The sequence below is a fragment of the Equus quagga genome, chromosome 8 (genome assembly GCF_021613505.1).
Source record: "Equus quagga isolate Etosha38 chromosome 8, UCLA_HA_Equagga_1.0, whole genome shotgun sequence".
Taxonomy (NCBI): Eukaryota; Metazoa; Chordata; class Mammalia; order Perissodactyla; family Equidae; genus Equus; species Equus quagga.
In genome coordinates, this window is record NC_060274.1 from 23177737 (window position 1) to 23193062 (window position 15326).

Below are 15326 nucleotides of genomic sequence, written 5' to 3' on the forward strand. Positions count from 1 at the left end.
GTTTTTGGAAATTACCATTATCATAAACAGCAAGCCACAACCTTCTGGAAAAAAAGAAAGGTTAAAATGTTAATAAAGCATACTTTTTTTCATTTATTAAGTTCTGCTTAGCTAACAAGCTTAGATATAATCTCTGTTAACAGGTATTTCCTGTCAGTTGATAAGTGACTTGGGTTCTTCAACTCCCGAAGCTGATGATTAAGCGGCAGGAAACTCCCTCTGCCTCTCCCGTTAGGACTCCAGAAGCGCCGGTCAGGATATTGGAGTCCACGGAACGGGGGTGTGCAGCGTCATTGGGGAAGGTCAAGACAACCACCATAAAAATTAAAGGAATTCAAATACACTGACTCTGCAGGCTTGTGCCACTCTTTTGGATACAATCATTTGGAACCTTCTAGATGACTAAGCTCCAAGAGTATGTATAGGATGCCTTCTGGTAACCTTAAGGCTTGGGAAAAGAGTTTTAAAGACAGCATTAAAGACAAGACAAAAATTCATGGGCGTGGTTGCGTTCCAATAAAACGTTATTTATAAAAACAGGTCACCTGTCACAGGTTCTCCTAGTTTGCAACCCCTGGTCTACACGATTTCTTAGAGAAGTTTAGGAATTCTTACATACTATATCCCTCACATTTTATTATATTAAGGAATCCAAGAAGCATTACAGGAAATAAACCTTATTAATTTTGTTTAAAATAAATATCATGTTAACATCCTGGGAGCTAGTGTTTTCCCAGAGTGCACTTTGGACGTGCACACCCTTGTCTGGGTCAGTTAGCTTGCTACTCCAGCATTACATTTCCTCTTCTTGTCCTACTTATTCTGAGGAACAGTCTAATTTATACTGGTTAAGAGAGCACAGCTCTAAAACCAAACTTTCTGGGTTCAATTCCTGGCTTGGCCACTTATTAATTAAGTGACACCGGATAAATTACTTGATCTCTTTGTGCCTCAGATTTCTCATCTGCAAAATGGGATTAATAAGAAAGCCCACATTATGGGATCTATGTTATGGGAAATCAGTTAACATATGTAAAGCGCTTACAACAGTACCTTGTACATGATACGTATTCAATTTGAGCATAAATTAAGTATTAGCAATTATTCATACAGTAGCCAAATTCTTTTTTTTTTTTTTTGGCTGCTATAGTCCTCAAAAATTGCCCCCTAGAAAGGCAATACTAAGTGGTCTATATTGTTACTTTTTAATAACGGCCAAAGATATGGTAAAAACAGGCCCCTCGACTAAAGATGATCACCCTGGATGGAGGAAATGCCACCGCCCTCTCTGTCGTCTCCCCACTCTTCACCATCCCACACCAAGCCACATGCTCGGTGTTCCCCATCTCCTCCCTGAGTGACAGGCTTCCCAGGAGGCCCGAAGGTCCTCTGCAGGGGATCTCTGCTGAGAGGACGCTGGGCACAGCACAGCTCTTACAAAGTTCTGCAGTCTCCTTCTGGAACAGGGTCGTGGTTTACCCTCTTTCCAACAACCCACGAGGAAATACTTCCCAAATGACATCACTCAATAGCTTCCCACCACCTGCAGAGGCAAGAGGGACCACCCGGGGAGACGGCCGACCCACACGCAGGGCAGGTTACAGGAGCTCCGCAGTCCGGAAGGGCAGACACAGGTCAGGGGAACCAGGCAGACGGCCTCAGGTCTTCACAGGGGTCCTATTTTGCTCAAAGCATTGGGAACAAATTTCTGTGGAATCACCTCACAAGTCACATACAAACCACTTTTTAATATGAGTTCCCCTGGCCCCTTGAATGAAAGTTACCTCCGTGACTAACAAGTACACATTCTCAGCACCTTAGATTTAGTCACAGGACATTCAAAACTGATCATGAAACTTCTACTTTTGGTATTTGAATCAGTCCTGCAACAAAAATAAGGACTTCCAAGATTAATTTACGTGCATAGAAAATATTCGATAGTAGTCTATTTTAATATAATTTTGTTGCACAGAATTATTTCCCTGAATATTTTGCTTTTAGCTACTTTCAGTAACCTCACATTTAAAGTCCCTCAAAGACCAACGAAGAGAAGAGTATTCGAAACAAACGAAAAACGCTCACTCTCAAACAGAGAAGTTCAAGGGAAAAACTGATAATTCTAGATTATCAAAGATTTTCGAGAAAATGCACAGTTTTGATATTTAACACTGACTGAGTAAATAACATTCTTTGAGGTGGCGGGTGTTTGTTTAAATATTGTAATGGAATTTTCATTCCAGGATGATAGAGATCAGCTTTTTACCATGTCATTTTTGTGATTAAAAACAATAACTTAATTTCTTTTGTTTCGGTCATGGTGTTAATATTTCTATGTGAGACATGGTAATTATAAACCATTGTTACGTTAGTGATAAACTGTGTGATATTTTATGGCATAGGGAAAACTTAAAAATAGTAGGACCAAAAGCTTCAATTGAATAAGCATGGCTGTAATCAAATGTATAATATGAACGGCCGAGCAGGTAACATTTTAAAAATTAAAAGAGCTCATTAATAACAAATATAGATAAGTATATATACACACACACACACATACAAATATGTATATACTCACATACACATATATATGTGTGTATAATTTCTTGGTGACACACAGATTCATAGAACAATGCTAAAATAAGAGTGAATGTGCCACAGACTTACCACAGCTTAGGTTGCTCTCAGCCTTCAGAGCTACGGTTGGGATGTTCCAGAAGTCATTCTGCCAGTCGACCACATTCCCTTTCACACTGCAGCTGAGGTTGGCCAGGGTTTTGGAATTCATGGTAAAATTCCAAAGTCGAAAGTTATAAATGTCCCCTTTTAGAGAGGCAATTTCACTTTGATCGGAGCCCAACAGCAATCTCCCATTCCCTGGAATAACTTTACTAATGGTAGAATCGCAGGGAACAGCTTCATAGTTTCTTTTGAAATTTACACCAACGGAGCCCAGAGAATTATCCCAAACGACGCAGAGCTGCTCGAAGCTTTCTGTGAAAATGTCTTCTTTATCCTTTACAGGTAACACGTTGCTCAGGAAGCATCTTGAGTCAGAAACAGATAGAAAATAGCCATCCTTGGCCTTTCCAAAACTGAGCAATTGTGTGAAGGATGCATTTGAGTAGGAGAAAGCTATCCATTCAGTGTCTTCCTTGCCAATTTTGGTTGCTTCAAAACAGAGTGTGAAAGCGCTGAGCTCTGGAATAGAGACGCTTTTTGCGACAGACACCTGGTGAGCATCTAGTGTCAGGGGTAAAACGACCTTTTGATTCCTTAAGGACACGGCAACTGGAACAAAACATATTAACAGATAAAACAAGTTAACTTCAGATGGGGACTAATCTGACACGCCCGAGCCCTCCACCACTCTCTACCACTTGACTTTGGCCTCATCCTCCTGTGTTCTCTGCCCATCCGGCTCTCTCTAACCACCCATCACCTCACACCAATAATAACAACTGAACGGAACCCCACCCCTTTTAACTCTAATCAGGAACCTGAACCTTTGAGTGACAACCAGGCAAATTGATAAGTACTTTTTTTAAATCCCTGAACTGGGGGGGGGGGGGGTGCTGGTAAACAAACAACAAACCATAGTTAAGGAAACTACCAGTTTCAGGAAGACTGCTCTGTTTATACATGAAGATTTTCAAACTATGTTATTTTTCAAATAATTTCTAAACAGAATAGCTAACAGTTCTATTTTTCATTAACAGTTGCCTTTCACTCTTCCCAGACACTCCTATGCCACCTTCCCCACTTCAGACACCCCGTATGCCATCTCCCCACTGCCACGCTATTTCAACAACAAAGGCAAAGACATCCCATGGGGAGAGGGAGTCTAGTGAAAAAACAAACAAAAATGGAATTTTAAGCTATATTTCCTTTACATCTGAGCATTTGAGCTAGCTTTGAGGGACAGGAAGGAGCCGTGGTTAAAAAGGCAGACCTCCCACACAGGGCTGGTGACCTCGAGCCCGTCCTCCACCTGTTAGGCTCGTCTGTGAAATGAAAGACAACGGCGTCTCTTGCACAGCTGGTCAATAAGAATTAAATAAGTTAACACCTGCAAAGCCCTGGGGCAGTGCCCCTGCCAGAGTCAATATACAGCTATCATTAATTACTAATACTGATTACTATTACCACATGAATAATAAATTTAAAAATGTGTTAGCCTACTCCTTCTGGGACATATGTGAAATTATTAAATAATGCAATGGAGTTAGTCCTATGCTAATATAATAGTCATTGTGAAACGTTATGTACTGATTCAAAAGAGAAGTGGCTCTCCTCAAAAATACTGTTTAATACTGGTTTCATATAAATACTACTTTGAATATATTTTAATATACACCAAGAATGAGTCTATGGTAAAAACATCATTTTAATATAAATATTCTAGTTAAAAATCCACAATGGAATTTAATAGAATCACAGATTTTAGCCTACTTTTTAAATATAAAGCAGTTTATAGGCCTATTTACCCAATGGGACACTTACGCAATACAAACCTAGTGTTCTATATTAGTTGTTAAAGTAAAAAGGCTGGAAAGAAATATGTTCATCAACATTATATTGGTGGTGATGGCTGGGGGTACACGTATAGGTAATTCTAATTTGCTTCTATTTATTTTAAAATTTCTATAATATAATTTTTAAAACATTATTTGAAAAATTAAAGCACATGTGTTTCAATTAACCACACATATATCTAATATCAATCACACACAGTAAATAACTCTGCCACCAAAAACACAATTTATAATAATGAAGGCCAGTCCTTTTCATAGTGGCGCATTTCTTTTTCATTTCTTTTTTTGATACCTGACATCTACTTAAGAAACTCAAGAAAAAAATGTATAACTAAATCTCACAGTTTTGACGCTTGAGTTTTTCTTAAGCAAACAGCTTTTAGAGGGAATGAGATTGTTTAAATGTTATTACATGCCAGAATCTGGGAAATATTTTATTAAAATATGTTTTCTTTCTTCAATTAGCCATTTTCAGGGAGCTTTCCTTGGGTTATGTTGTTTATTAGCTTAAGTTATCAATAGCTCTTTTTAAATTTTAATTTATATGATAATTTTCTATATTTGTCTTCCAGCATAGTTCCTTAAAAGGGCAACATCTCAAAAGGCCAAAATAAAATGATTTCTAACTAGGAATGTTTGAAATGTTCAGTGAAGAGATGTAAGAATTACAGATTTTAGTTATCAGCTGTGGAATATCTACAGTGTCTTCCAAGCAGCTCTTAAATGTTCTGCATATAAACAAAAATACAAAAGGATTTGGCTCTCCTGTAACCAGAGTTTGGATTTGGTAACTGTATATTGCTAATGAGAATGCTCAGAGAATATTAACAGATTCTTTCCCTTAAATTCTAACCCTAATCATTCACATTCACATAAAAGAGCATAACTCTGTCTTCTGGTCCTCGTGTTTATTCTAGAACATGTGAAATGAAAGCAGAAGGTTGGCACTGCCTTTGGTTTACATACCTCTGATGTAGCTGGCATTGAAACCTTTCTTCTGGATGCTGAAGTCACTTGAAAAGGACACATGCATCTCATTCGCACTTGAGTTAAATGACAGGCCTTTGGCAGTTGCTCCACAAAATTTAGTCTGGCTCTCTCCATTATCAAGGGATAATGCATCATAAATGCAATTGGGAGCTTCTTCGATGTCAAAGTCATTAAACGTTATCTGAATGATATAGCCGGTGGGGGCTCGGAGGGTCCACATGCAAGCCTGGCTGTTAGGGTAGTCGTTAGGGTAGCAGGGAGAAGTGAAGGCCCCAGAAGGGTTGGAGAGGATAAGCCTGCAGCTGGCACATCCCCACACTGTTGGCCGGACAAAAGAGAGACAGAGAGAAGGGCTGGATTAGGCATCTGATAAACCACACACTTGGGACAACCAAACAGTACACATTTTAAAATACCAAAATATAATTATCGAAATTAAAAGGAAAATGAAACCATCTTAAGGAGAAAAAGAAAATCCACAAGGCGACAAGAAGTAAAAGAAAATACACCAGTTTATAGCAATGATTCTTAAACTCGGGAGTCATAGACTTTAGGAATCTGACGACAGTTATGGGAACTCTCTCCAGAAAAACGCACGGAGGCCACAACACTGCCCGTGCACTTCCAGAGAATGCAGGAAAACTGATGCACACATTTTCAAACAGTGAAATACTTTAACCACATTAATGGGAATCACTCTAATTTTTTGTGTTCCTTTCTCTTTTACCGAGATGAGTAGAACGAATACGCAATAACTTTTCTTGAAAATAGTAGTTACTGAAAATCTGACTTATTCTTCTATGATATGGAGATAAATTCAAGGACTTCTTAGGTATGGGATGTTGCTCGAATTCAGTTTTCTTTTGTCTTCTCCCCGTGGCTGCCTTGTAGTCTGCACTGCGTGCTTTGCCAACTCTGCCCCTGTCCATTCTTTCTAACTTGCCCTCCCTCTGCTCTTCCTCCGTAAGTCTCCAACATCTTGTACAGGACTAAAGACGGACAGGGAAAAAGATTTATGATCATCCAGCGTTCGCCAAATGCCTCCTCTTATCTGTCCCTGGAGCGCGACATTCCTCTCCTCAGTAGCACTCTTCAGAGCAGCTGTGTGACTCCCACCTGTGAGCTTTTTCGCTTAGTCTCTAAGCTCAACGAGCAGAGGGCACGTACTGTCGTGTTTACCATCTTACTCCTCAGGACCTCACACAGTCCCTGGCACACGGGAGACCCTCGATAAAATATGTTAAATTTATGAATGAAAGAGCAGCTTAAATGAATGGAAATGTGCCTAAATCAAAAGTGACTAAGTATTTTATACGAAACTAAGTCAAACAAAATCTAAGTATGGGGCCAGCCCGGTGGCACAGCAGTTAAGTTCACACATTCAGCTTCGGCAGCCCAGGGTTCGCCGGTTTGGATCCCAGGTGGGGACCTACACACCGTATGGCAAACCACACTGTGGCAGGTGTCCCACATATAAAGTAGAGGAAGATGGGCACGGATCTTATTAGCTCAGGGCCAGTCTTCCTCAGCGAAAAGAGGAGGATTGGCAGCAGACGTTAGCTCAAGGCTAATCATCCTCAAAAAAAAAAAAAAAAAAAATCTAAGTATGGAAAAAAGATAAGGAGTGCATGAGCTCTGGAGTACCTCTTTGGATGGGGTTTTGGGGTTTGGGGGCTCTTTCTTCCAAGCATTTCTCTCACAGCACGGCATTGAGAGGACTGGGCCCCTCTGAGAAGTCTGGCTACCTGTTACTGTATCTTGGGCTCAGGAGAGAGAAGTAATCCTAATAAATTCACAATAATGTATCCAGTAATAGGCACTGAAGATTAAAAAATAAAAATAGAGCGGCTGGCCCCGTGGCCGAGTGGTTAAGCTCATGCGCTCCGCTGCAAGCAGCCCGGTGTTTCGTCAGTTCGAATCCTGGGTGCGGACATGGCACTACTCATCAAGCCACGCTGAGGCAGCGTCCCACATACCACAACTAGAAGGACCCACAATGAAGAATATACAACTATGTACCGAGGGGCTTTGGGGAGAAAAAGAAAAAAAAATAAATCTTTAAAAAAAAAATAAAAAAAAATAAAAATAGAAAGGAAAATAAGACATGATCTCTGTGTCATTCCCACATGCATTCAGGAAGCATTGTTTTTCCAAAATGAGATGCCACCCGCTATATCCAAGACCCAAGTAATGGTCGTGACTTCCTTTACCCTGATTCATTATTTTCGCCAAATTCTTCCCTAAAAGTTGAATGAAAGGTACAGGAAAATCCAGTTTGACTGATAACACTGACTGTGTAATCGTGAACAAGTCAATCCCTCTGTGCCTCACTTTTACCACCTTACGCAGTGGTAATAACAGCACCCGCTGCCCAGGGTTATTCAGAAGATTGGACGGGTCCATACCGCAAAGTCCTGGGAGCTGGACCAGACACAGAGTGAGCACTAGTTAAGTATTGGCTATTATTAATCATTACTGTAACACAAAATCTGTGCATCAATAATTTAAGAGGGGGAAAATAGCATCCCACTTTAGCAGAATCTTTTCTCCCTTGGGCACACATTGGGATAGAAAAAAGAAAGAGAAGACATCCATAATATTCATTTAAAAAACATTTAAAGCATTCTTCTATATGATTCTTATCTACGGTAGCTAGACAGCATTTAGAGATAGTGCTGCTATATACTAACTATCTTAACTGGATGAAATGGCAATTTACTAGGTACGGTATCATATTCATTATACTTACAGATCACAGGAAAGGGCTGTCACATACATTACCTCATTTGACATCATAACAACCCTGGGAATTAGTATCACCTCCACCTTCAGATGAAACAAAAAAGTCTACTACAGATTATATAACTTGCCCGAAGTTACACATCTAATTAATAACAGGACCAAGATTCAACCCAATCTTCTGAATATAAGTGTAGTGTCTTTACAGGAAAAAGAAAGTGGCTAAAATTAAACAAATGACAGAGCAAAGTGGTGAGCCCAAGGAGTGTTTTAAGAGACAGTACTTTTTAATTTCTTAACATAATGTATTTCTTAAATATAGTGTAATCACCCTAAAATTAATATTTTAAGAAACTAATTTTGAAATATTTGAGTAAAGAATGTTAGGGAGTGTGGGCAGCCCGGGGTTCACAGGTTTGGATCCCGGGCACGAGCTACACACCACTCATCAAGCCATGCTCTGGCAGGGACCCACATACAAAACAGAGGAAGACTGGCACAGATGTTAGCTCAGCATCAATCTTCCTCAAGCAAAAAAGAGGGAGATTGGCAACAGATGTTAGCTAAGGGCCAATCTTCCTCACCAAAAAGAAAAAAAAAAGTTTTCAGGTAATCTAAACAAACAGCAAACCAAACCCCACCCTTGGCTCTTGCCTATGCTTGCAAATGTTTACTAGTAATTTACTCATGCATGGTCTCACAAAACTTCATTATTCAAAGAAACTCAAATCTAAAATAGAAAACCCCCCAGGCATGCCAAAGCCCAGCTCGACTTATAAACAACATTTAGATATAATAGATTGAATAACCATTATCTTATGAGGTTTTCTTTAATCACAGACATTGGGATTCTTACTCCACCCTTGCTGCAAGTACTTCTCTGTAAATCCAATACCATGTTCTTTAAATCTAAGATAGGAGTATCAGATCCCAAGAGATAAATCAAGAGATCAATTTCAGCTGCTTTCAACACAGAGCTATAGACGGAATAAGTGTTTTTCCTACACTGTGTTAAATGTTGAACGAAATGAAGGCATTTAGATTACATCTTGCTTTTTATTTGCATGTGTGTAAAACTGTTGCTAGTGAATTTGTTGGAAAATCTGGCCTGTGAAAATCACCTCCAGAGAATTTCACTGAAGTTGCCTGCTCAGTTTGCATCTATTCAAGCCCTTGTTTGAATCATCTATGTGACTATCATTAAATTCTCATGAATGAAAGGTTTGTCACTTGCCTAAAAAGGATTAAAATATTTAGCAGCCTTGTTGGTTTCTGAAGATTAAACCTAAGGGCTGGCAACTGAGAGCCCTACGACCAGTTCCAATGCCTAAATCACTACAAAGCGGGGCGGCCGCACACCATTTCTCCAGATCTAGAAAAGGCTCCCAGATGTAACATCACTGAAATGCAAAATATAAATAAGACTTCAGATGCTGGCATGTATTAAATGACTGATAATATACAGAACCGAACAACTTCATCAAAGTAAGTATTTAAATTTAAGTGATTTCAGGCCTCTATTCAGATTCTTTCCAGGATGGCAAGGAATCTGAAGGCAATCTGGCTGTGACATCTGTGATTCTGTTAATGTGACAGACTTGGCAGCCATCCCCACCTTGCTTCATCTTCCTCTTCAAACTCCTCACTCAAGGATAGCATTTCCATGTAGGGGAGGGTCACTCTTAAACCAGGGCTACATGGGTCACTCCAATCTCCTGCTGGAGCTTCCAGCAGCCAAGCAAGGATTTCAGTTCACTCCCAAACGCCTCCTAAAACACTGGTTTCCCCAGAGTGTACCGGAAAATTGACTTCCCTCTGTCATGTTTCAACCTCAAAATGTTCTCCGGAAGCACCACGAATACGAAGGAACCGCAACAACTTAAGCATGAGTTCAAAAGTGTAGCTCTTCACTTGAATCACGTCAGTTAAGTCTGACACAGCTAGAAAACTAATAACAAGTTGAACTGAAGGCTCCTTGATGAGGCACCATTAAGCCTGACAACTTTTTGAATCTCCAAAGAGATTCACACGCACCACACCCTCAAACAAACTTCCGTCTGCTGTAATGTTGTTAATGGTTAGACTTCCAGTCCTGTCTTTCCATAATCCCCTTGGCATGAGAACATTCCACAAGTAACTGCAAAAGGTAATCCTTTTGGAAGATCCAAACAGGTGAACTGTTGTTGTAAATGCTTCTGGAGTCAGCTTATTATGTAGATATATATCCCATGCAAGAGGATTAAACACACAAGCACACATGCATGCATATGCACACACACCCACACACATTTGTATGGGAAACTCTTCTCTCTTAAGCAGTGGTTGAGTCTTTCTTATTGTTAAAAAAACAATTGAGGGGCCGGCCCAGTGGCACAGTGGTTAAGTTCACATGTTCTGCTTCGGCAGCCTGGGGTTTGCCGGTTCGGATCCCAGGTGCGGACATGGCACTGCTTCGCAAGCCATGCTGTGGCAGGAGTCCCACATATGAAAGCAGAGGAAGATGGGCACGGATGTTAGCTCAGGGCCAGGCTTCCTCAGCAAAACAGAGGAGGACTGGCAGTAGTTAGCTCAGAGCTAATCTTCCTCCAAAAAAAACCCAAAACAACTGAAAGGCAATTTCATAATTTGAAACAACCTAAAGCTGCATGGTCTATCACTTAATCTACCCTCTGTTAATACATGCACGTCTCTTATCCTCTTCCACACTCCTGCACTGCACACCTCCAGTTCTCTAATAATCTAGCTGTGGACCTCCTTGCTCTCTGATGCATATGCTTCTGAGCACTACTGAAAAGAATTCACAAAGTTGTGCACATTCTTTATACTCAAGAGGCTTCCAATTTTATCTCACTCACCCTTTGCAACATTCAACACCTCTGAACACTCCCTGACTCTTGAGTCTCTCCTCCACAGTTCCCACCTTCTCCTTGTTCTTCTCCTGTCCTTGTCTGCACCTTCTCTGAGCATTCTCCCTGCTCTACCGGCCCTTACAATCCTTGCTATTCCAAGTATGGTCCTCAGACCCGCAGCATCAGTGTCGGCATCACCCGGGAGCTTGTGAAACTGTGGGATCACACAGACCTACTAACCAAAATGTGTATTTTAACAAGATTCTCCAGCGATTCATAAGCACATTAAAATCTGAGAAGTCCTCCTTTAAATTACAACATACTGCAGAAGCTACTCACAACCTCCATGCATATCCTTCTCCCAAGAAGATCTGCCCCTCCCACATCTCTTGGAGTCATATTTGTACCACAGCTCCCGGGGAGGACACCCGACCTGAAGAGAACCAGATCATGGGCTTGGCTACGCCGCCAGATTCTCTAAGAATCTGAAGTTAGAGATATGGATAATTTATTAGAGAGTGAAGGACAATAGAATGATCAGGTTATATAAACTCAAAGGCAGCAGCTGCCTTGGCCACTTGCAAACAAAGGCCACTGATAAGCAGACAGAGAAAAGAGAGAGAGAAAATGTAGAGAACAGAATGATGAGAGAAAACCAGGTGCCTGAGAAACACAAAGACTTTCTTTCTAGACATTCCATGTCCAGTAACTAATGGGAGGAGCGGTTCTTTGTGGCTTGTCCTTGGATTCTATGACAAGAACTCTTACTACACCTACTGTCCACTTCTTCACTTGATGCAGCTTTAGTGGATTTCTGTTCCTTATAACCAAGTGTGCTTCAAGCCAACACTCTGCGGGGCTCCCCTCTCTCTTCAGCTCTCCTCTCTCTACACTCATTCTCGCTGGGTGAGCTCATCCAAACACAGGCCTTCATTGTGTCCAAATGCTGATGACACACACGTTCTGCTGAGCACCACACCCACAACTGTGAATGTCAACTCAACATCTCCACTCCGAGATCCCAGAGATCTCTCAAGCCAAACACCATTCCTCAGATGATTTGTTTTCATCCACTTTATAATTGTGAGTAGTATGAGAATCATCCGAGTTAGGACTCTGAATATCCCTTCTCTCTTCCTTCTCCCACACCATCTCAAACAGTCTGTCAAGGGTTATGACATTTATTTTATTCATGGTTATTTAATTTATTCCCTCGTCTCATTCCCATGGCCACTTAGTTTAAGGTTCTCATCTTTTCTCTCTTGAACAAAAAGCTCAGTAACTAGTCTTCTTGTCAGTAGTCCTATCACCTCCAACTCATTCTCCACACCACCACAAGAAACGTCTATGAAAATGCAAATGCAAGCATGTAAGTGTGATTTCTATAACTCAAAATCTTCTCTGGGATCCAACAAGACAAGATTCTTTGAATGACCCATAGAGTTCACTCAATAAAGATTTACCAAGCATCTATGTGCCTGGCGCTGTGCTGGGGGCTGGGAATACAGTCATAGATAAATTATAATCCCTGACTTTATGGAACAGATAGATTATCGCAAATACAGATAAATAAGTAGATAGTGATAATACAATGTGAAAACTGCTCTGAGGAAGCAGGTAGACGAATGTAATAATCTAGGTTTAGACTTCATAGAAATGGTGCCGTTTCTACCAGATGAAGAAACTGAGACCTAAATATGCAGCACAGAAGCGGGCCAAGTAAAAAGGAGAGATAGAGGAGAAAAAGAAAAGAGTGTTCCAAGCAGTAGTGTCAGTGGGTGCAGAGGCTTGCAGGGAAGAGAGAGCATGGATTGTTAAAGTAACTGAGGAGTTTGGTTTAGCTGAAGCAGAATGCACAAAGTGAGGAGAAATAAGAGATAAAGATGGCAACTTATGCAGAGATTAGATTCTGTAGGATTTTGCATAACCATGCTAAAGAAAATGATAAATTATAAGAGCAGTAGTGAAAATACAAAGGTTTTAATTATAGGAAAGTAAAATAGTCAGATTTGTGTCTAGCCAGATATTTTTTAAAACTCCAGCCTTTTATACAAATAAACAACACAAAGCTACCAGTGAAGAAAGACCCTGGTAAACATCACTGCAGCCAAACTCAAAGGACTTGAGAGACGACAAGAAGAAAGACAAAAGACAGCAAGCCACCCTGACAGCTTGTTTATGGGAAGAAAGTAGCAGTCGTAGTGGCAGGAAAGATGAATGCTACAAGGACGCACTGAAGCAAGCCTAAGTGTTGATGGGTAAGATAAAAGCAGCCAGGTGACCAACCCCGTGTTCACTGAAGATGTGCCTTCCTTTGATCTCATGTGTTTATGACCCCTAAAGAAACACTGAGGGAACTACAAAAACAACACTCACCTAATGTTCATTCCACACTTGAGAATGTTACAGAAAATCTTTCCATATGGATTATCCAGGGAACTTTGCAGGGTAAAACTGGTGTATGTTGGCAATAACCAGAAAAATATTGCTAAATACTACCAACATAAGTAGAGAATGTCTTAGCCTAATAAAAGCTAATTATAGTTCTTATACCCATGAAGGCAATGATGTCATTACTGGCTACACAGTGCATTACTGACTTCTTGAGCACATGAATGCAGCTAACGAGCTATCCATATAAAGTACTAGTCTGTACTTGGCTTGTAGTAAGATGCTCAAATAATATTAGTTCTTAGTATTGTTGTGGTTATGGTTGTTATTTACTAGCAGAGCATGTTAGCCATATTTCAATTCATTCATTCATTCATTCATTCATTCATTTAATTTTCTGGGCCCCTATTTCCATTCATCTTCACTTTTCTTTTAGATGTCTTTACATCTGGTTACCAGACGGTGGTCAGAAGGGGAGGTAGGAGTAAAACAAATTTGAGAAGTCAGTGAAGGTTATTGCTTCCAATTTATTCCACGTTATGTGGTGCAGGTGAAGAACCTGAAATTAATAGCTACAACATGTTTTGGTTTTACAAACTTGTTCTCCCAATAAGTTGGAAGAATATAATAGGAAGAAGATGGCAGTGGCAGGGTAAGTGCGCATCTTAGCTCAAATTTTCCAAATAAGCCTTTAATTTGAGGGCATAAAAAAACCTCTCAGGTCTGTACACATAAAAGGAAGCAGTTTAAATAGTCAAGGTTTTGAGCAAAGCAAATTACTGATGCAACTGACAGAATTTTGCCCCTTTATGGAATACATTTTTATGTAAACATCTTAGTAATAAGAAAGCATTGAAGTAAAAATTCCATAATATAGATTTTTAAAAATAAAGAAAAATGTTTTTTCAGTAAAACTTTCCATTTTATAGATAAACAGCTTGTTTAAATATGCCAACTGCCTTAAGTTAATTCATCACTGGAATTAATTACTTTTCAAAATATTTATATAGTATTAACTTCACACACAGATCTCAAGTATAATATATTAGAGGATTCTTGTGTGTGAGAGAGAAATAGATTAACTTTTTCAGCAAACTCTGAAATTGAACTTTAAAAAGATTTCCTTTATTCAAACTTCTTTCTCGCCAAATCACAAGATCTAGCTAACAAAAAATATTTTTTGTTAGTGTAGAAAAAAATCATTCTGGGAAGGACAAGTCATTTATGAAGCTGAACTAGAAGGTCTCTCAGGATCCTTTCCAGATCTAAAATGATGACTTTCAAGGCATTTTCTTTAAAATTTGAATACAAGCCCTATGAACCCATAAAACATACTGTTTTCACAACAATGATGTGCAGAGGCAGATAAATAAAAATAACAACTGCAACAACAGTTGGCATTAACTGAGTTATTACTTTTTGCCAGATGAGAGAAGAAAGACTAGATTGCCTTCCTCTTGAAATAATGCACATTTATGGGAACATGTGGCCATATTACAGGTGGGATCACACTGAGGTCTGGTCTTGGCTCTCCATTAACTGACAATGTGACCCTGAGCTAGTCACCAGCCATTGAGTCCTGGGATTCAACATCTGAAAGAAATGTCTCCTCTGATTCTGAAATCCTAGTATGGATGATGGATTCAGTTCCTAACAGAGCTTCAAATGCTCCCTTTACTAGGAAGAATCTTCTAGAAGAGTCATGAAGATATCTGACAATTCCCTAAGGAAAAGGGTGAACTGATGTGTAGGTCAACAAGATTAGGAGGCAAGAGGGTCTTTTTGAGTGTTATGAGTCTCAGCCTGTCTGTGTTCACTTGTCCAC

At 39.9% G+C, this 15326-nt stretch overlaps 1 protein-coding gene across 6 annotated transcripts in view; it reads right to left on the reverse strand.

The window, feature by feature from the left end:
* The window catches only part of ADGRG6 (adhesion G protein-coupled receptor G6), a 134038-nt gene that overhangs the window by 64171 nt on the left and 54541 nt on the right, over positions 1-15326 (reverse strand). For all 6 annotated transcript variants that reach the window (XM_046669182.1, XM_046669179.1, XM_046669183.1 and 3 more), the window contains exons 3-4: positions 5499-5840; positions 2665-3288 (exon numbers count right to left, since the gene is read on the reverse strand). In XM_046669182.1, the coding sequence (XP_046525138.1) occupies positions 2665-3288; positions 5499-5840 (966 nt within the window). The remainder of the gene's footprint in view (positions 1-2664; positions 3289-5498; positions 5841-15326) is intronic.